This window comes from Dermacentor silvarum, chromosome 10 (assembly GCF_013339745.2).
Source record: "Dermacentor silvarum isolate Dsil-2018 chromosome 10, BIME_Dsil_1.4, whole genome shotgun sequence".
Taxonomy (NCBI): Eukaryota; Metazoa; Arthropoda; class Arachnida; order Ixodida; family Ixodidae; genus Dermacentor; species Dermacentor silvarum.
Window position 1 is genome coordinate 15,240,982 of NC_051163.1, and position 21,251 is coordinate 15,262,232.

Sequence of the window (21,251 nt, forward strand, 5' to 3'; positions counted from 1 at the left end):
CTAAGTACAATATCACTTTGCACAAGAAAGAATATACCAAGCACAATAGATGTGGAGAAGCCATATACCTTAAACACTACAATTACAATACAACTAAGAACAAAAAAAGCTGGCAGATCCCACGCCCTGTGGGAATCGATGTTATGCGAAGCACTATGCGGGGATCCTACCAAGTTAACAAAACGACCATGAGAGCACCAAGATGTAGGCGAATGTTTCAAGACCTACATGACACACATCATGATATTCATGTCATGACCTTTCATTTATGGTCGCCATACACTCTTGTCATACTATGCCAATTTTGGTACCTACCAAGTTAACGAAACGACCATGAGAGCACCAAGCGTTAACAGCGACCTTAAGGATTCTCCGCTCCCTGCAGGTCGCAGTGTAGCACTGTCGTCTGCGTGCTGAACGTCAAAATTGGACCTCAAAATTAAGGCTACATAGTGTCCACCTCCGCAAAGAGTAAATATTTCGTAAAGTGATTACCACAGTGCAAAGGTTCATCATAATTTTTTCCAGGAAGAGTGCCTGTCTGAAGGAGGGGGGTATGGTCCGGAATAATTTTTTTTGGGGGGGGGGGTGTCGGGGGGGGGGGTTATAAATCCCTGCTGCAGGGGTCGGGAAGACGGGGAGCTAGCGAGGAGGAGACCGCGTGCCTCCTCCTCTGGGTTGCCATGGCTACCACGGCTACGTACCACAAATTACGGCTGGCCTAAATAGCTTCGCTGTTAAAACGTCGCCTAGCTTACCTAAGAACTTCTAGATATCGCTGTTACTGAAGCCGCATTTCAAACCTGTCTCCAACAGGTATACAAATCCTATTATGTCCATCGCTAAACAAACATAATGTTGCAGTCAGAGATGCACGTGTGCAAAAATAGTAGCGCAAAACGACCGCGTATATCAGCATACAAAGCTTGAACAAATACGACACTCAACGCGTAATCAGCGGGTAACAACCGAAATGAAAGAGCAGCAGGCACTTTTCAACGTTTGCCTCGCATGCTGCAATGAACAGCCGATGTAATTTCTTAAAATACATGAATTTTTCTCGGTGCTGGAGTCGCAGAGATGTCTGAGAAGCTCGTGCACAGTATTCAACGAGCGGGCACTGCGGTGGTGAGGTTGACCAGTTGACTACAACCAAGATGGTGGTAGTGCTACTTCCGGAAAACCGGTGCATGCACAGATCGGTCGGTGGGATCGGTCTATTAATGCACCTTTGTAGAAAAAAACACTTTGGTACACTAAGCTCCCATCTACACCAATACACGTGTAGGCTAATAGACCAATACAGGCTATCTGTTTTATCAGTGTATTAGGTCCATTTCATAATAAAATAGGGCAACACAGGCTGTCACTTTTACCAGTGAATCTGGCTATGATTTTATAGACCAATACAGACTATCAGCTTTATTGAATAGAAAGAGAGAAATACGTTTAATAGTATATCAGGTTTATCTTTTATCTTTTGATAATCCAATAAAATGAAACCTATAAAAACCAATGAAATATTTCTATTGGAATTTTTCCTTGGTACACTGCTGAATTGATTCAATTCTGACAGTGAAAAATAAACGTAATGACACATACAGACTAGTATAAAAGAATTTCATTTATTAAGAACCAGTACTCGCACTATATGACTCCAGCCATATGCAGATGTAGTTAACTGTGCTCCACAAGCCAGCATTCACTTACACAGTAGGTGCATACAGGAAGTGCAGAATGAGGATGGAAGATGCAGATGCATTTAACAAGATGAATAATCTTCAAGAGAAGCTTGGGACCCAGCTCCGATTTCTTTGTTCAAACACACATGAAACGTAGACGCGCACCCTTTAGACACAAGCTCTACTGATTTGAATGGTCATAATTAAATGAAGTCAAAATGTGGCAACTGTTGAAGGCAGACTGTTCATTTCTTCATAAAATACTTGAGCGAAATTGCTGTAAATGAAATGAAAAAATATCAAGCATAACGTTCACAACTCTGGAACTTCAAAGAAGAAACAGGTAATTGCGTAAACAGTCTACTAGGACGTCTAAGGTGAACAAAATGATGCGTCACATGCTGCTTTTCAGCATAGCAATACTGTATTTACTCAAATTTAAGCTCATGCTACAAGGATGAGCTACAAATTGTAAGCTTCAAGGATGAAGTTTTCCTGAATGTAAGGTGATCAGAATATCAACAAAAGTAAAGAGCTGTACATTCTTTCTTATATGCATCACGCTGCTCCCAAGTGTTTTAGTGATTGCGCAAGACACATCAAAAGCTTGCTTGCCATCTATATAATCATCATGGAAGGAAGAAGTTGCCGAACGATAGCCGGAGACACAGCCGCAGCAATGATGGCTCAGCTGTGCGGGCGAACTGCCATGCGACACGAGATGGCAACTACACTTTCTGGCGTGCCGGTCTCTTTCTGGCTCTGAGGCACGCGATGGCGATGTAACTTTCCAGAGCCGTTCTTCTTCCTTACAATCATGATTATGTAGCTTGTCAGTTTGTAGGTTACACAGTGTTCTGTCCTCAGTTCTAATTCTATTATGTTTGAAATACGCCACTATCTAGTTCGCCACTAATGTTTAGAAATGCACAGGTGGCGTGACAGTACCAGTCAGGCTTAGTAGGCACACTTCTTCACAGTCAGCCAGCCTTTTACTGTAATGACATTGCCGTAGTCCTCGAACAGAATCTTACAGGCAAAATCAATGCTTGCAGCTCAGAGGCCAATTGCAAAGAAAATTAATTTGGCTAAATAAACCATAAATGAGTAGTGTATACTCCTGAAGCAATTTTGGCAATACAGCAGGGCGGGAAATTGTCAAATCTTATTAACAGCTTTTAAGTAGCAAATACCCAGACAAAATGGAAACCTAGTGGTTAGCGGATGTGACGGAAATCTCAGATTTTGGCCGCCAAGATCTTCAGCATGCCATAAGCACTGCCTAATTTCAACATTCTTAACAGCTGGTGCTCAACATTACGAGTCCTGTGTCACATCTAACAAATGGTAACAGCAGATTTTTTTCTCAGGAACATAAGTTTTGGCTGGTTTATAAAATACAAGATTTTGCATAGAGGGTACTCTAACTGTTTCTATCTAAAACTAGGTTTCCTATGCAGTCTAAAATTTCATTTGGCTTTTACCTATAGAATCCTTGACCAGCACTCTTGATATAAAGTCAAAGATCTTCGACTTTTGTCGCTGACATTCAACTACTGACTTCAATTCACGTAGAAATAATAATTCGTGAACAGGACTTGCAAATGCCCATAAAGAAACATTTCATGTAAACTGTCAACAAATGTTATATTAACTGTGCCTGTACAAGTGCTCTAACAGATGCACTTTGCAGAACTGTGATATCTATTCTCAGAAAAATTTAGTCGTAAACTTGGTCCTTTAAATGCAACAAATTTAATTCAGATCAGTTCAGCAGAGAGCTGAGATACGCTTCATACAGTGGCGCACCGACGGGGGGGTTCGGGTGTTGTAACCCCCCCATGCGTGCAGCCCCACCAGCCCAACGTGTACCTTCAGTGCTCTGTTCACATTGTCATTACAATTCCGGAGGTGGCTTGAGGTCGCATTTGCCTGATTAACAAAAACACTCTATCACTGTCTGGTATATATATAAATTTATTCATTCACTCTTAAATTACTTTGAGTAAAATGCTGAAGAATCGTCATCATCCTTGGGGTCATTATATTATTATAATTATTAAGCATGTTATTTGCTGTTGAATTCCTCTGGCTAAAGCAAGGAAATTGCATATTATGCAAAGTGCTTGCTTCCCCCTCCCCCCACCACTCCAAAAATTCAACCCTCCCCCTGGCAGAGATCCTGGGTGCGCTACTGGCTTCATATGTATCGGAGCAAGGAAATTGTAGGCGGGCTTATGATAAAGATTCCTCTCAAAGAAACACTGAAGAGGAATATTAAATTAACCTAGACTGACAGATTACATGCCCAGAATGGCAAATAGGTCAGAACAAGCATGAACAAGAGCTTGGTAAGGCAAAGCGCATAAGAATGATAGACTGGTGGTATGTAAACATTGAAATCCTTGAGTGAGCCCCTCGTGACATCACAGATTTTGGCCGCAAATGCTTAATACTACGTAGTTAATTTATTTACAAAGAAAAAAAAATGTGGACTGGACTTTGAACTGAATAGAAATTTCACCAAACAACTTTTGTGAATGTACCTGCTAAGCAGGAGGGCGCATATGTTAACATGCACGTTTTACCAGAAAAAAAATGAGATTTGCATTATCACAGAATTATGCCGTTGCACTATATCTGCTTGCAATATCGGAGTGTTTGTGCATCTCGAATCTTTTAGCCACATGTAGAAAGGCAGGCCCATCATGTCAGTGTGTACCGATAATTGCAGCCCATCCCCAAACTTAAGGTACCCCCTCTATAAATGGGCCATAAAACAATGGCCAGATCATTCGTCTCGACAACTGGCTGTGCTTATGGCTACCCCAATGAAGAGTTTCCTTCAAAGTAGGTTGTTTGCCTGCCTGCCTGCCCACCAATCGGCACTCGTCACTACAACATGACATGCCAACGTAGTATTCATGCACTGTGAAATCGGTGACATCAGCATGACATCATCAACAATGCATTAGGGCAAGAAGTTCAAAACAGAAAGTTTGACCCCATCTTTTCTTCCTATCAAGCAACCTTTCTTCCGCCAAAAAATGCATAAATGGAGTTCTGAAAGAATAATAATCTACCAGTCCAAGCTGATTGAGAGTTAGTTTTTAGTGTGCCTTTCGGTGCTGAAAGCAGGCGTTCATGAAGCGGCTGTCTCCTCGATGTTTAGGTGGGTGATGAAGCGCAGCCGACGCTGCAAGGCTGGTCGCAGGTTGCGGATGCTCCTTTCAATTTCCGTCTTGACGGAGTCGCCAGTGAACATGTACTTGATGTGGTACCTACAGAAAACACCAGTCAAGGACAAGACACAACTGCAAGACCTGTCTCTTAGAGTGCAACACCTCTGACATTCAAAGAAGTTATACAAGGGTAAGTGGTATTAAGCTAAAAAAAAAAAAAATTTCAATCACACAGCATAGGCTATGTTAGAGATATTACACATTCTCTTAATGTCAGAGGCACATAAAGCGTGAAAATGCACTTTGTAAAGAAACAAGCAATGACGCCGCAGTCAAGTCTCTGCAACTGTTTCCCATCGTGACATAACCAGTCAGCGGTTGTAGTTTTGTTATGTTTAGATGTCTGCTCCCACCACCAATGACTATACTAAAAACAGTCAGAGGGGTAAAAGCAATTTCATCTGTTGAATTGGGGTATATCTGTTGGTATCAAACATATTCGAATTTCAAAAATGGCTCATAAAACAATATGCAGGTTCAAACTATAGATGGTAGGACATGAATACAATTATACAGTTCAATCTTGATATAAAAAACACGAATCTAATAAAGTAAATCTAGAACATATCTCGCCGATATCAGCACATAAAGAATTTATGCTTACAAAGTACTAACAGATATTGCAGATTATGAAGATATTCTTGTGCCAAATGCAACTTGGTTATAGTGAGCTTCCACTGGTAACAGTGTGAAGAATAGATTTAGTCAACAAGAAAAGAGCTGTGTGAGGAACAACGTGACAAGCAGTCACATGATGATGATGGTGTAGAGATGACAAAAGCGAGTTTAATTGACAATGCAAAATCACTTAAACATTCTAGTTGTTATCGCTTCTTCTTGTTTTGTACTGTTAATGCTAGTGCCTTTGCATACTTCATTGTTTTTCACAAGCATACTTTATATGCAAATGATATACTACATATGGTATTGTTCTGAAAGGACTAAATGGGATGAATGTCAGCACTGTTGTACAAGTCTAGTCTTCATGGTGTTAGTTCACTTTAATCAGCAAACAGACATTCAAGCCAGTTCCCAAAGGGTAAGAAAAATTGTATAGCCTAGGTAAATGCTCACTTTAAAGTACCCTGTGATTGATAATGAGGCTATCTATTTATCAGCGGTTACTCACAGTGCACCGTACTGCACTGTGAGCTTGCTACTTCATCAACAACAACGATAACTGACTGCTTGTTAACAAAAAAAAACATGACAAACATGTCTTGTCCTACAGCTAGTGAATGGCCATAGACGTATCCCTTTTCGCATAAAAATAATGAAAGGGCAGTCAAAAATATCCGGGGAAAGGATACAGGAGATCAGTGATCTGATCAATGTAGTTCAGCTGCTCACAGTTCTTATCCACATTTTCCAGCATTTCGTACAGCTCCACGGTGATCTGTGATGAAGAGAAAAGAGTGAACACAAGGGATGTCACAAGAAGATCTCAATGATCCCACTTGAACACAAGACACTCTAAGAAGGAAACCAGCTACAGCAAGCTCACTGGAAAACATGCTTATTCAGGTACCCCAGCTCTTCTGCAGTAAATTCATGTGATAACAAAAAATTTCCTTTTTTTTCTGTTGCTATTCTTTCTTTTTTTTTTGCAATATTCGTCTAAGCACTTGCAGAAAGATTAAGAGATCTGTGAGCAACATTTAAAAAAATATTGATAGTAAGAATAGCAATTCTGTGGCAATACAAGGCCTAACATCACGAATCTCCTTCATAATTTTAATTCCTCTTTCTATTTTGTACGTCAAACATAAATTAAAGCAAGAAAATGGGACACAGACACAATCTCTCTGCAACTTTGAGCCATTAACTGTCATGAGCAGTTTACTGAAGTTGTCACTCACTTCACTCATTGCTTCTACATGGCTTTCATCATCAGTCTGGCATTGGCAAAACACTCCAGCTCAGAGCTGTGTTAACTGTCTCGTAGCATCGTATTGTTTTTTAGTGTTTAAGTAAAACGCTTCACTCTGTTTGCTTCATCCTTTTCCGTGTATCCATTTGTGGTGCGCAAATCAAAGTTATAGAAAGAAAAAAAAAAAAGAAAGAAAGAAGAGGAAGAAAAGAAGTAGATTTGCCAACTCACGTCCATGACAATTCGTGACCTCTCACTGCCCATGCGCTGGAAGAATGGGGCTACCAGGTGGCACAAGAAAAGAAACTGCTCCTCCGTTTTTACCACAGGCTTGAACCGGTCACGCATGATCCTGAGAAGAGAAACAGCCACCAGGATGAATGAAACAGGCTTCTTCAATAAACTTTACGGACCAGTGAACTCTTTCAGCCCATGTCAGCCCAGTGGAATGCACCTGTGGGCGCAATGCATTGGAAATTTCCCAACATATGGCGACACCAGAATACACAACCTGGCCCGGCAAGTGAAGAGAGCAGATTTATAAGTTTAGAAATAGCAAAAGTTGTAGTTTTATCTGTCCTGTGCTATCTCTTACCACACAATGCAAGACTGCTCAGGGTGTGTTGTACCATCGCAAGCAAGAGTTTGGAGACCACTGCAGCAGATAAAATTTTTAATTTTCTTCTCACGCAGCCAAGCAGCCCAGAGTTGCAAGGCGCACTGCATTGGTCGAACATGCACTTGCACAGTGTGCCACTCAATTTCAGCCTGCATATCTAGGCTGCTGAACAACAACAACAACAATTGCCTTGTGGAGAATATAAAGCCAACAAAATTGATGTATTATACACTGCTCTGAAATTTAACACTATTTTGTGAGTAGGACTTTTGCAATACACTTGTAAGCAGTGTAACAATTTCATGCAAGATGTTAACTCATGTACCAAATGCATAATTTCAGATACTTTAACAGATGCAGTCTATGAAACGGCAACCTCTGTTTTTGATGTAGAATTACAGATCTGTAAACTTCCTGCTTCAAATTTTCTAATACTTCGGGCCATCAAAAGAGCTGAGGAGGTGGCTGTAAGGCACCACCTGGTAGCCACCCTTCACTAAGCAAATTAACAAAATAAAGTTGTTTCCTCCTCCTCCTCTAAATACTGATTTCAGCAATTTATGTAAGAAATGAGGTCTAGAACTCACTTTTCTCAAATTCTACAAATTTCATTAAAATCAGTTGAGTGGTTGTCGAATAAAAGAATCTCTGCACTTCACACATACTTTAATAGGAAAATCGAAGTTGGAGCCAAGCTAAAGCCTCTTCAAGGAACACCTGCTAGTCAAAATTGCAATCCATAGCTCCCGCTACGCAGAATCACAGCTCCCACAATGCCTTGGGACGTTACACACACTCAACCAATCAATCAATAAATCAGCCCACCCAACTTTCAGCGTAATTACGAGCACTCACTGTGGAATCTGGCTGATCTGGCCGACACTCGCGTGGTACCAGACGGCATGGACGAGCGCCATGAGGTAGCAGCACTGCACCTCGGTGATGCTGCTGTGATTGGAGGAGAAACTGAGAAGCTGGAAGATGCTCTGCTTGCTGCCAGAGGGCGTAGCCAGATGGGGCCCTTGCAGGGCTACCAGGATACGGTCGTTGAGCACGGTCCAGTACAGCTCCTGGACACACAAGCGAGGCAAACGCGCTTGCTTAACACTAAGCGTGCATCTGCCAGATTAAGGCTAAATGTGGCACACACCAATCACGTTTGCCGTGAAGTACAGGTGTCAACACTCTCGAATGCATTTCACGTTTCCCCCTTTAACCCCCAATCCCGAGTCATGGGAGGTTGCACCAATATCGCGAATGACAAGTCACACTCATTCAGCCCGATGTTGCGCTGCTCCCTCTGCCAAATATGAGTTACGGTCGGCATTGAGGGAAAGCTGCCCTCAAGAGCAGCTTTTGTTTTCTTTATTCAGTTTTCGTGTTAATTCTAACCAGAAGCCAATCAAGTAATACATTTTCAGAATCAGAACGACATAGAAAAAATTATGACTACATAAAAAAAATGCTTAGCCTTGCACTCGGCCGCGCAACGCTTGAAACAGCGAAGCTGGGCGATCGTAGCCCAGAATTTTCCGGATGTGCCGCGCTAATTTTTTATCTTATTACTCGTGATGATCATTTCTTTTCGCACGTCTCGGACTTCAGGCCGTCATTGTGTGTTGCACAGCGCAGCTTGCAACACCGACGCCGCGGTCCAATGCCGACACCACGTTTCAGGAGACCCGCTCCGTGAATGCATCTCTCTCTTTCTCTCGCTCTCATAGAGCGCAAAACCTCTTCACCTCGCAGAGCACGAGCGTACGAATGTGCCAGCTGTGGACGAAGATGACGACGCTCGAACGCAATCATATGGTTCGCATAAATGCATGTTCTGCAAGCGTGGCTGTATAGCCTAGTGGTTACGACGCTCGCTTTGGGACCGGGGGTACACGGGTTCGAATCCCGCCTCGGCAAGAAGGTTTATTTTATTTTATTTTTTTGGTAGTGTCTTGATACGCACCACAAATTACAGCTGGCTTAAACAGCTTCGCTGTTAAAAATTAAGAAAATTTGGTACATTTTTCCAGAATTCATTTGGGGGTTAAAGGGTTAACACATCAGGGGACTTGCATCATGTCCCTAAAGTAGGCAGCCCTTACTCTTTTCATATAATTCCCTTGATGGCAGTATTAAGCACTGTTTATCACAACCTATGCTACACAGCTATGCAACCACCTCAGCCCATGGGAAAGTTCCTTTTGTGTGCCACGAGCATCAAAAGAGCTTTTTGGTCTTAATGTGGGAATCGGATATTAGTGAAACCTTGTAGATAGTTTTAATGTTGATGTGTTGTCCCTGGCATTCTACTCTCCAAATGTGGGCTGAAAGGTAGAACCATGGCATCGTTTTATCTTTCAGCTTACATTTGAAGAGTGGTGTGCCAAGGCCACAGCCAGCAAAACTCCAGTTTTCATTGTAGGTGTATTTCTCTTAGTTCAGCTATATGTTGAGAAGTGAGCTTAGGTAAGCGAAGCATACAGTATAGACTATGCAGAAGGTAGTACAGCTGGTATGCATGCATGAGATGCTAATTCAAGTTAATATTGTGTAAATGCAGAAGTTATTAAATTATCAACAAAATTATCAATAATAAATTAATCCTCATACTATCTTCTCTATTTCTTGTCCAATGTCGGATTGCTATACTAATTTCAGTCAATCTCGTGCTTCATGGTATAACTACAAGTTATAAACCATTCAATCTTCATGTAGTTTGTTATTCATAGCTTTGAAATTCGGACTGTTACTATTGCTGTACATGTACAACTGCCAAGGCTCTTTGTAATTGGATAATAGACAGTTTTAGTTTAGCGTGGTTACCGGAATAGCGGGCGTACCGGAATAGCGGGATCGAAGTGCGCATGCGCAGAACGCTAACCGACCCATACCGTTTACCGTGCGCACGCTATTTCTCAGAGTTAACGTTACCGTGTTAGCGTGGTGTACGTAGTGTACGTAAAACATGGCGGCGGTCCCGGTCGCCCGCTTCGAACTGAATTTGGCGTTGTTTTTGTAGAATTCACTTCGTTCGTAGCAAATGACTGCGTAAACGGCTTTTGCTTAGTCTCATGCCGCTTCGCCGAGAGAGTGTTATGGCTAATCTTGAGGAATTTTCGAGATCGCTTCTCGTTTCGAACGCGCCTAAGCCTAACGAGAGAAATTTTTTCTGAGATGCGAGCGCCATCTGTCGCTAAAGTCGGAAGATAAGCGCGACGACGGCATATGGCCTCTGAGATGGGAGGATGTCGGAGGCTATGGTAGACAGCTTGTACTGCTTGTCTGTTTCGTTGCAGATCGACGGACATGTGAAGTAAAAATACAACGCGCTCCTGGCTTCCACTGCGCTGCCTATCGCACTTTCCGGACGCACACACACATAGAATTAGGTGCCCTGTGTATGCGAAATTCAAAGCGTAATGGAATAGCGTCCCGCACGTAAACTACGCTATCACGCTATACTAAAACTCTCTTTCTGCAAAGTTCGTTTGCGGAACGGTAACGCTATTTCCCGTAACCCCGCTATTACGCTAACGCTAAACTAAAACTGTCTAATATGACATTAAGCTTCACTCAACATACAACATACATAAAGTATTAACATACAGAAAAGTATATATAAAAGTAATAGTATTAACCGACATTTGACCACCCCTTTTGGAGGATTTTTCAGACTCTTCTTCCTGGGGTTTTACGAGCCAAAACCAGTTCTGATTATGAGGCACGCCATAGTGGAGGGCTCCGGATTAATTTTGGACAGCAGGGGTTCTTTAACGTGCACTACAACGCAAGCACACGGGCGTTTTTGCATTTCGCCTCCATCGAAATGCGGCTGCCGCGGCCGGGATTCGATCTCATTTTTACCACCTCTGAGACTTCGACAAGGTGCTTAGGATGAAATGATCTTTATATTCAGCAACATTACTACTTTTTATTTTTTTCTAAGATATAATCATCAAAATGCAGACGGAAGGGATGCTTAGAGTGCAGGGTGCTGCATGAGTTATTAAAGCAATATGTTAATCACAGGGTTCTGAACAGATTATTGTAGTGTGCATGACATTTAGCCAGCACAACATTTGAGCACTTAGCAGGGACAATTTATTGATGCCACCTGCAAGAATCACCGTGAGACACAGAATGTCTTTGTTCAATCGAAAGTGCTGCGCGTGCCAACATGTCACTGATTCTACAACTTGCATTACACAATGCCTGCTGTTATTCCAGAGGGCATGCCATCACAATTCAAAATTATTACTCACAGGAAGTGCAGTCAGGATCAGCCCAATGGCATTCATCCAGTTCTCAATGCTGCTACGTGGGAGTACCGTGTGCCTAGAATACAAAGAAGAAAAGAAACGGATAAGTGTTCTTGCAACATTTTTTGTGAACACTTGGAAATAAAGTTAATAAACAGATAATTGAAAGAAAGAGTTTTCATCCACCGGAAAATAGCATGAAGCTACAAAGGAAACCCTTATGGGTTCATCAGAAAGAAAGCTCTGCAGTTCAGGAAATATTTGTCTTGGTCCAGGATTTATTTATTGCACTGTCTACAAATTTTTCCTCAACTGCGAAGCTTTATTCCTGACAAACCCGTACGGCTACATTCGGGTGGATGACAATCTCTTTCATGAACCTTCTTCCACCTTGTGGGATTCCGCAGAACTGGTTTTCCATGCAAAGATACTAATTCATTCATGCAGTTTACATAAAGAACAACGATTTTTGCTGGTTCCAGCTCAGCTTAGTAATTTCATGTGGCAAACTGCAGGCATGAAGCAATGTGTGCGATTCTTAAAGCCATGTTACTCGAAGCTAAGTTGTCTTCTACCAGTTAACAACAGCAAACAATTGAAAAATATACACATTTAGAGGTACACTACCTAATTTTGAGTGGAAAAATATTTGACAGATAAATCTAAGGAAACCTAAAAGTAAGTTCAAGTGGAAAGTCTCTGATGCGGTATTGTCTAAGAAAAATTTTTTACCAATAGAAATTCACACCAAAAATAGTTACTTCTGGTAACGTGGTGATGAAGCTGCCAAATGCAAAAATCTCCATCTCAACACTGAGTTGCTATGAGCAGTTGTCAGGTCAAACATTTTTAATAAATTCTTCCATCGCGAAACAAATGAGTGGCACTAGGTAAAGGACAGTAGAAATAAATGAGACAACATGGTTAGCAGCAGTAGCTGTTGTTTGTGCATGTGTAGTAGCACCCTGAACTAAAGCTGCACCGAATCCCATCATAACCAACACCCACTCAAGGATTCACAACACAGCGCAGGGGCACCGCTCACCCTTTGAGAACAACATCCAACAAGGCATTTCCAACCACAGCTGCGGAGATGGGCAATGCCATGAGCTCAATGCACGTCACGTGCAAGGCGTGGGCAGCAGGGTTCGGAAACTCGTTGAAACGCCAGTCTGTGTGTGGAAAGGGGGACTTTCCGGCAACAGCTGTTGAGGCTGTTGTCAAGGAGAGCAACATGTGATCGAGAGGACTGACCCACCTTCTAGATATACTGGAAGCAACAGTCTCTATTAATTAACCCTCAGCTGCCTCGATAAGTCAGCTCAAATTTATCTGTAGTTCAGTGACACACAAAAAAAAATGCTCAACCTCATTTTCATCATCATCATCAGCCAATTTTTATGTCCACTGCAGGACGAAGGCCACGGCCAGTGATATCCAATTATCCCTGTCTTGTGCTAGCTGACTCCAACTTGCGCCTGCAAATTCCTTAATTTCATCGCCCCACCTAATTTTCTCCCATAATTGGCTGCGTTCCCTTCCCTTAGTACCCATTCTGTAACTCTAATGGCCCACCGGTTATCGACCCTATGCATTACACGTGGCCTTCCCAGCTCCATTTTCTTGTCCTCTTAATGTCCACTAGAATATCAGCTAACCTCAATTGCTCTCTAGGCCTTCCCAGCTCCATTTTCTTGTCCTCTTAATGTCCACTAGAATATCAGCTAACCTCAATTGCTCTCTAATCCACACCGCTGTCTCCCTGTCTCTTAATGTTACGCCTATAATTTTCCTTCTTTTGTTTGTTGCACGGTCCTTAATTTCTTCTCATGCTTTTTTCGTTAACGTCCAAGTTTCCGTCCCATGTGTTAGTATCTGTAGAATATAATGATTGTAAAATTTTCTTTTAACTTACTCAACTTACTTGACTTTGAACATGCGTCTTTATCAGAGAAGTGCTAAGCTTTCAGCATTTCACGCATTAGGATCAGACACAAAACTGGAGTAGCAGGAAATACCTTTGTTTCAGCCCCAGGACAGGAAAACACTTTAAAACTTAAAAGTGTGCACTATAACTGGTCAAACATGTGGAACTGGTGGAACTCGGGCCTTGAAAGGATACTGTCAGCCATTCTCCCCACAAGTCCGATGTAATAATCGAGGTCTGGTATCCAGTTAGTGTCCTCTGCTGGGCGCTGCAGGTAGCTGAGGTAAGCTTCGCTCAGAGCCCAATTACCTGACCGGATGTCTTTTAGTGACCCTGAAAGGGCGAACAAAGCGATATGCATTTATACGTGCCTGATAATGTGGATTCAAGCACATAACGTGATCACTTTATAAAGCTTTCTTGGATCAATGAAGGAAAAAAACAAAGAAACATAAGGGACGTCAAATAGAGGTATTGTAAGTTGTTGGAAAAATTTTACACTGTGATACATAGAGATCAGAACATTCCCATATTGGTAGATTACATTAAGCATGGAAATAATACCTTCAGGCTGCAATCCTAAAAATTAATTTGTTGTCAACACCACAGAGACACAATGCATGCACTTGTATGTGTCGCTTGTGTACATATGTGGCATTTTATTGTCTAAGTCTCAACAGCACAATAATTTTTAATTATGTTTTACCAACTAGCCCAACGTCAAAATATTCTATCAATGTAAACCATACCAGTGATGGAAGCCACTAGTTTCTTCTTTAGGGGAGGCCTGTCCCTCAGCTTCTGCTCGTAGTAGTGTAGAGTGTTGTACAGGTACGTCAGTGGCCGGTCTGAAATGACAGGCAAAAAAGTTAATACCAGTTACAATGGATAAGGAGGGAAAAAAAGCTGCTTGTGTACATATAAAATTCACACGAAGTTAGCAGTTGGCCGCAACACAGACCATGCCATCAACGAAAATGTCACGAGGCAATTTAGCGATACAACACAGCTAGGTGCGACAAATACGATAGCATTATGTCGCACCTCTTCAGCTTCACAGATCATTTTAGCTCACTCGACACACGTCCAGCCTCTGACAGTGGTCCGAATCAGACTGACATGACGGCGCTTCAGCCCCACCGCCTCTTCCTTCTCTCAAGCATCCATCTACAGCTGCGCTGCTCTCCCTCCCTCCTTCCGAGCTACAACTGGCTTCCAGACTGCTCACGCTCTTCTAAGCTCTCCCATCCACTCTCAACCTCTACTGCATGACCCTTTTCACACATGTACGCTCTTCTTCCACTTGGATAGTCTTAATGCTCACACATTAAAAGTTATGTGTTCAAGATGACAGCCAAGGTGTTACAGTAGCAAGACCTCGTTAAAGTAATACTGTAGTCACACGCTTGCTTAGAATGACCACTGAAGCCGAAGGCCATAGAAATTTGTCTTTTTAATTGGCTCCTTTGCGTGAGCTCATGGCAGGGAGCCAATGTGGCTTGCAGATTTTAATGATCTTTAATTGCAACTGTCCTGAAAGTGCATGTGCGACTGCGATGCAAGATTAACTTAAGCAAATTTTTGAACATAGCCATAAATAAAACAGAGCTGTGAGAGTAAGTGCTCATGCTTGTGAAGAGGTGTTTAGGCGCATTTCGTTAATTAGTATGTTGTAGACTTCCCTTATCCTTTTAACCCCAACGCTCGAGCTTCACTCATACTGCTAGTTTGTACTACTGATATTGCCAAGGATGAATTCCAATCATTCATGATGCACTTTGCCTTGCTCTGCAGTAATGAGTCATGAATTTCAACTCAATGCAACGATAGCTGCTGGCTTTGAGCACTCATGCATATTCTTTTGTTGTTTACATTTGTTTTGTTGTGTCACTAGTGCATAGAATATTACTGCAGATTTTTATGTACATTGAGAGAAAGTCTCGGCTGACGCCTTGCTGAATGTCTATTTTTTTTTAATACAGGAGATAGATTATACAATTAATATATATTTTTTAATGAGAACATTATGTGACATGCAAGAAATTGGCAAGACAAGAAAATTTGAAAACTTTAGAAGAGTTTATTAACATGCTCTTATCTAATGGCACCTAATGCCAACAATACACAGCAAAAGTGTGAGGTGACGACAGCCACTGCGTAGCATAGAGGCTGCATGCCACTGAACAAATTTCCACACCATCAAGCAATGTCTGTGAGACAATGCGACCACGATAAGAAAGCTAATGTGCTCACCGTGAAACTTGTACAGACAGCCCAGGTGGTCAAGAATAGACTCAACCGAGATTGTGGCCACAGGGTACAGCTCTAGGAAACGGTGGATGACAATGTCCATCACCTAAAGTGGGCAAGGCGTGGATGAAAGAGAAATGGTATTTAACTGCCCATAAAATGTTCTGATTTTTCATCATCATCATTGTGACACAATTTCTGTTCATTGCCAGGGACAAGAACTTCTCCAAGACACCTGTAATTCCCCTGTAGTGCATGAACCAAGCAGACGTTACCTACGCATTAAATATATTCCGCTTTTGCCCTCAAATTAGTTTTTCTTCTTTTGGCACATGTTCTGTTATTTTCCTGGAGTAGATTGTTTCACTTTCCCGAGACTTAACGTCACTAGCACCAAATGTAAAGGCACCTCCAGGCGTCATAGTTCCTGGCTCTGTGTCAAGACAGCACGCCCGGCATTGTGCCAAGGACGCTGTCCCCTGTAGACGCTGATGCACCCGGCGCTAGTCACACAAAATCTTGTGAATGTGAAACCATCTCCAAAAGAGATCGCCAGAGAATATCACCCCTGATCAACATTACATGACATGCTCAACTTCACTTCTCCTTCTTAATTGCAGGCACAATATTATCTACCCATGTTTGATCTCCAATCCGCACTGTCTTCTTTCTAAAGATTACAAGGCCTATGGAGGAAGAGGAGGGGGGTAGGGGGCAATTCCTTAGCTTGCAGTGTGCATTATGAAGTGCATATTTCACTGGGAAAAAAATGGGGGTTGGGGTGGACAACATTTCTGGGATGGGTGATGTGTGCATTATGGGTAACTGCTAGAGGTTTTATGATGGTCACATGGGGGAGTGACAGCGAGAAAGCATTTGTTTTAACAGCCCAGCAATTTCAACTTTGAAGATAGCCCCACAGGCAAACCAAAATGTAGGGTTGTACCCCTACCGGAATGAAGCGTAGACAGATGTTGCCAAAGTAGACGGGCAGGTAGGTGTGCTGTTGGCTCTGTCCACTCAGGTCCTGCAGGCCCTCAAAGTAGAACTTCTCCGGGTATTTCTGCAAATGTGCGGCAGCGTTTTTGTAACTGCATTCCTTCAATAGAGGGCCATAGTACTAAGAAATGGTGATGCATTTGCCACATTTAACCTATGTAAGACCTCCAATTTCTTTTTGCAAGAAATTTGGCAGGGTGCAGCCCTTACACAAGTCGAGCACATCACTACCCCCTAAAACCACAAGCGACATAGCAAATAACGTACAGTGCACTTAAAATTACAATGTACTTGTCTATAGCATCAGTGCAATCAACAGTGTTATGTGTATGTAACGATGATAGATGCATTAACAAGTCCATTTTTCTTTTTTTTCATCAAATTGTTCCTTGTTGCATCAGCCAACAAGGGCATGCTGAAAGTGATAAACATTTAATGTTCTAGCGTACAGCCTAAGTAGGTACTATCATGCCTGAATAAAATACAAGCACAAGAAAGTAAGGCACAAGGCATTTTTCTCTTTCAACATTCACTATGTGAGTGATGGTGTTATTCATTCACAGGCATTTTCACTATGGCACATTCATCCTCCAGTTATGCCGCAATCACATAGTATCCCATATTCAAGTAACTATGGTTGAAAGAGTGTTCTACTTTGTTTATTTCATTCACGTTTTCATAAAGGCATAATTAGTGCTACAGCCATATCACAATAAAGGTCAATAAGGCGTATTGAAAGGGCTTGCCAATGTTCAGTTTCAAATTCAATAATTTTGCATATACTAGAAAAACAATTCCCAATATGATGAACAAATTCCCAAAGAGGGGTTCGAACAGAAGATGGAAGAGGGTCAACTACAAGAAGAAATGTAGAAAAATAAACAACATACTACCTAAACCTGTATCCAAGCAATAGAGACAGTACTTGTATTTTTCTTTTCCTGCTCTTGATTTTTTCTGTTCTTTATGTCAATGTCAACATTTCTATTTTCATTTGCAAACAATTACTAGCAATAGAACATCACACTGCTAAATAATTTATACTACCAAGATGACCACTTCTAAACAAAAAGGCTGTCAGCCATTTTACCTAATTTCTCACGTAGAAGCAAAGATATGTTGGCCCAAACATACCCTGTGAAATGCCAAGTGCTTCTCATGCCAGTCCGTCTGCTTCCAATGCTCTGGGGAATTCTGAAAGAGAATGATAAAAAAAATTAAATTATGTTTGACAATTTCCTGAGCTGCCCGAGACAGCGATCAAAGCCACCCTATACTGAGAGAGGCACTTACATCCTTGACAAAATCCAGAACTCGGTTCTTGAACTCTGATGGTCGGATCAGCAGCATTTGTATGATGAAGAAGCACACCTGGATTTCGTTGCCTTCGAAGCTACGAAGCGCCTGCGTTAGGCCAACAGCCAGTGCATCAATATGGCATAACCGAAAGACTAGAAGCACCAGTTATGTGTAATGGACTATACTATACTAACCAGGCAAAGGATTAGTCTGTCCAGCGAGATGACATGGTACTTCCAAATAAGGTCATTGAGGGCATCAATACACTGCAATGCAGAAAAGGCATTTTGTTAATACTGTCTATACCCACTACATTACAAATGAACATCATTATATAATGAAGTCACATATGACATGAAATTATATCTTCATTATATGTATCCGATATCTGTAAGAAGCATATATTCGTAATATGCTGATATCAGCTATAAATAATTTATATTTGCTTTGTTATATTCAATAATTCATTATATATCTGTTCATTACATTGTAGTTCAACTGTAATTATAGACGAGCTTGAAAGAATGTGTTTCACAGCCAAAATAGACAAAATGTGACTACTATAACAACATACTACTATTATGACAAATGCCATATGGCATTCGTCACTTGTTATCATAATCATCATCCATCTATAAATTACAAATCAATGGTCTCTCCCCGCAATCTCTAATTATCCTTGTTTTTTTGTCAGCTGACTCTGTTCTATGCCTCCAAGTTATCTTATCACACCGCCTGATCCTCTGCAATCCTCAATGGATTTCTGTTCCCTTGGAAACCATTGCTACTCCAATAGGCCACTGGTTAATATCTCTTCTATGCCTTGCATGGCCTGCCCAACTCCCCCCCCACTTACTTTTCCTCCCAATTTCAACAATAATATCAGCTACCTGTGACTGCCTTGCTAATTTATACTGTTACCTTTTATTTTGCTTGACTCAACAGTGTGTTCGTAAACACATATGGATTTTCTTTTTGTCATCCTTTTTCTTAGTTCCACTGGTTTGTTCTGTGTCTACCTGACATATTTTATGTCATGTACACATTGCTATGCTTGTTATGTCATAGAAGTAAATGCATATTCTAATCCTATGTATTATATATTGTCAGCTTAGACATACTTGGCCTTTTTCCAGAACATACATCGGGCAACAAGTGGACACAATATCATTTTGATGAAATGGCGCTCCATGTCAAATACAGACCATAGCCGCACGTTTTTGTCCAATGTCATTGATGACATCATGCGTGTCTGCTCTATACAGCATAAACTTACCACTTCCTACCATTCACAAGCAAACGTCCTCACTGAGCGTTTGAACCGAGCCCTTACAGACATCCTATCGAAATAAGTTTCGGCAGACCACCTTGTCTGGGACCTTGCTCTACCTTATACAGTCGAACCCGTTTATAACAAATTCGATAGTTCCGAGAAAGGTGGTCGTTGCATCAGAAGTTCGTTATATGTGGACTCGCCCTTCAAAACTCACAAAAATTAATGACACTGAAGCTGGCCATGGTAGTTAATATTCGACAGCACTTCGGTCTGAAAATCGTACTTTTAGTATCTTACTTTTTGTTCCCGGCACTTTCGCGCATCTAGCTCAGTTTTCGTTAAAAACATGATCTAAAAAGTGAAATGTGGCGTTGTAGCACTTTCAAAAGGGAGCCTGGCCGGTTCTGATCCCCTGCCATTTCGAAACTATGAGCGCAGCCACCTCCATTTTTTTTTCGAGAGCTTATATATTTTACTATCAGTAGGAACCAACAAGTGCATTCGAAATGATAGTAAAACATTCTAGTTGGCTGGAACTGCTGCAGCACCCAGCATTTCGCAAAATTCTTGCCGTTACAGCTGCAGCGTCAGCCGCATACGCGCTGAAAGCCATGAAGTTATGTTTTCTATGTCGCTTCGGTCGGAGAAGTACGAAGTTCGAAAGAAACGCCATGGCAATGTTTATCGGCAACAACGCAAATGAAGCATCGATGAACCGCAATCTCTTGATAACGGCGTTGTAACGTCTGCCGACTCTAAACCAGAGTGAAGTTCGAGATTGCACGCAGTTCCACACGGAGAACTGCACAAAACCTTGCCACCGTCATGGCCTCTGCGATAGCACTGGCATGTGCTATGGTCAAAAGCGAGTGACTTTCCTCGTGGCTTTTGAAACACGTGCGCGGCGCTTGCTCATCTCAGCGGGGGTACCTTCGTCGCTGTTGGACTGGAGCGGGCAGAGCGCTCACTTCGGTCGCGATTTCGTGCATTGAAACTTCGCGTGCGCCCTCCTTTTACCGCGGCCAGTTTTGAAGTGTTCGTTGCAACAGTATGCCACTGCTGAAAACATTCGTTATACTTGGACGCAGTTTCAATAGCCAGGGTCGGAAAAATTGCAAATGCAGTGAAATGTCGTCGCTATAACCGATAAATAATTATATCCGGGATCGTTATAAGTGATTTCGACTGTATTAACTTCGCTTACAACTCTTTTTGTCTGGAAACTGCTGACTCTTCTCTGTTCTACCTCTTGCACAGTAAATAACCGATGCTACTGATAGACACTGTGCTTCTGTCCACCACCGCGTCAACTAGCAATTAGGCCCATGATTCCATTGCCCGTGCTGACCATGCTCACCAACTCGCATGTGCTCATCTGCAAGTGTCTCAATAGAACCAGAAGCACTGCTACAACCTCCATTACTGTTATGTCCATTTTTCACCCGATACACTCGTGTTGCTTTAGTCACCATTCCGTAAAGTTAGCCTCTGTGAAAAACTACTCTCCTGTTACACAGGCCCATACCACATGCTCCGCAAAGGATCAATGCCACCTCTATCAAATCATTCTTGCCACGCTCATTACGTCCTCTGCTGTGTCAACCAGTGACATTGTCCATGTCGCCAGGCTCAAGCCCTACAACTCTCCAGGTGCCTGGTGGCTTGATTCTGGCGATAAAGATTGGCTGACAATTCGGAAAAAAGGCTCAAGCCCTACAACTCTCCAGGTGCCTGGTCAGTTGCAGGGCTTGAGCCTATCTTCCGAATTGTCGGCCAATCTTTTTCGCCAGGCTCAAGCCCTACAACTCTCCAGGCACCTGGGGAGTTGTAG

General features: G+C 42.1%; 1 protein-coding gene across 8 annotated transcripts in view; it reads right to left on the bottom strand.

Moving 5' to 3' along the window:
- Positions 1–1,606: 1,606 nt before the first annotated feature.
- Positions 1,607–21,251, bottom strand: part of LOC119431029 (mediator of RNA polymerase II transcription subunit 23) — a 70,463-nt gene continuing 50,818 nt past the window's right edge. For 7 of the 8 annotated variants that reach the window (XM_037698497.2, XM_049657299.1, XM_049657298.1 and 4 more), the window contains exons 22-34: positions 18,339–18,410; positions 18,139–18,249; positions 17,980–18,039; positions 16,799–16,909; positions 15,850–15,952; positions 14,346–14,444; positions 13,792–13,929; positions 12,715–12,874; positions 11,673–11,745; positions 8,269–8,483; positions 7,026–7,146; positions 6,235–6,320; positions 1,607–4,963 (exon numbers count right to left, since the gene is read on the bottom strand). In XM_037698497.2, coding sequence (XP_037554425.2) covers positions 4,825–4,963; positions 6,235–6,320; positions 7,026–7,146; positions 8,269–8,483; positions 11,673–11,745; positions 12,715–12,874; positions 13,792–13,929; positions 14,346–14,444; positions 15,850–15,952; positions 16,799–16,909; positions 17,980–18,039; positions 18,139–18,249; positions 18,339–18,410 — 1,488 coding nt within the window. In that variant the 3' untranslated portion in view covers positions 1,607–4,824. The remainder of the gene's footprint in view (positions 4,964–6,234; positions 6,321–7,025; positions 7,147–8,268; positions 8,484–11,672; positions 11,746–12,714; positions 12,875–13,791; positions 13,930–14,345; positions 14,445–15,849; positions 15,953–16,798; positions 16,910–17,979; positions 18,040–18,138; positions 18,250–18,338; positions 18,411–21,251) is intronic. The other variant, XR_007463968.1, reaches the window with a different exon arrangement.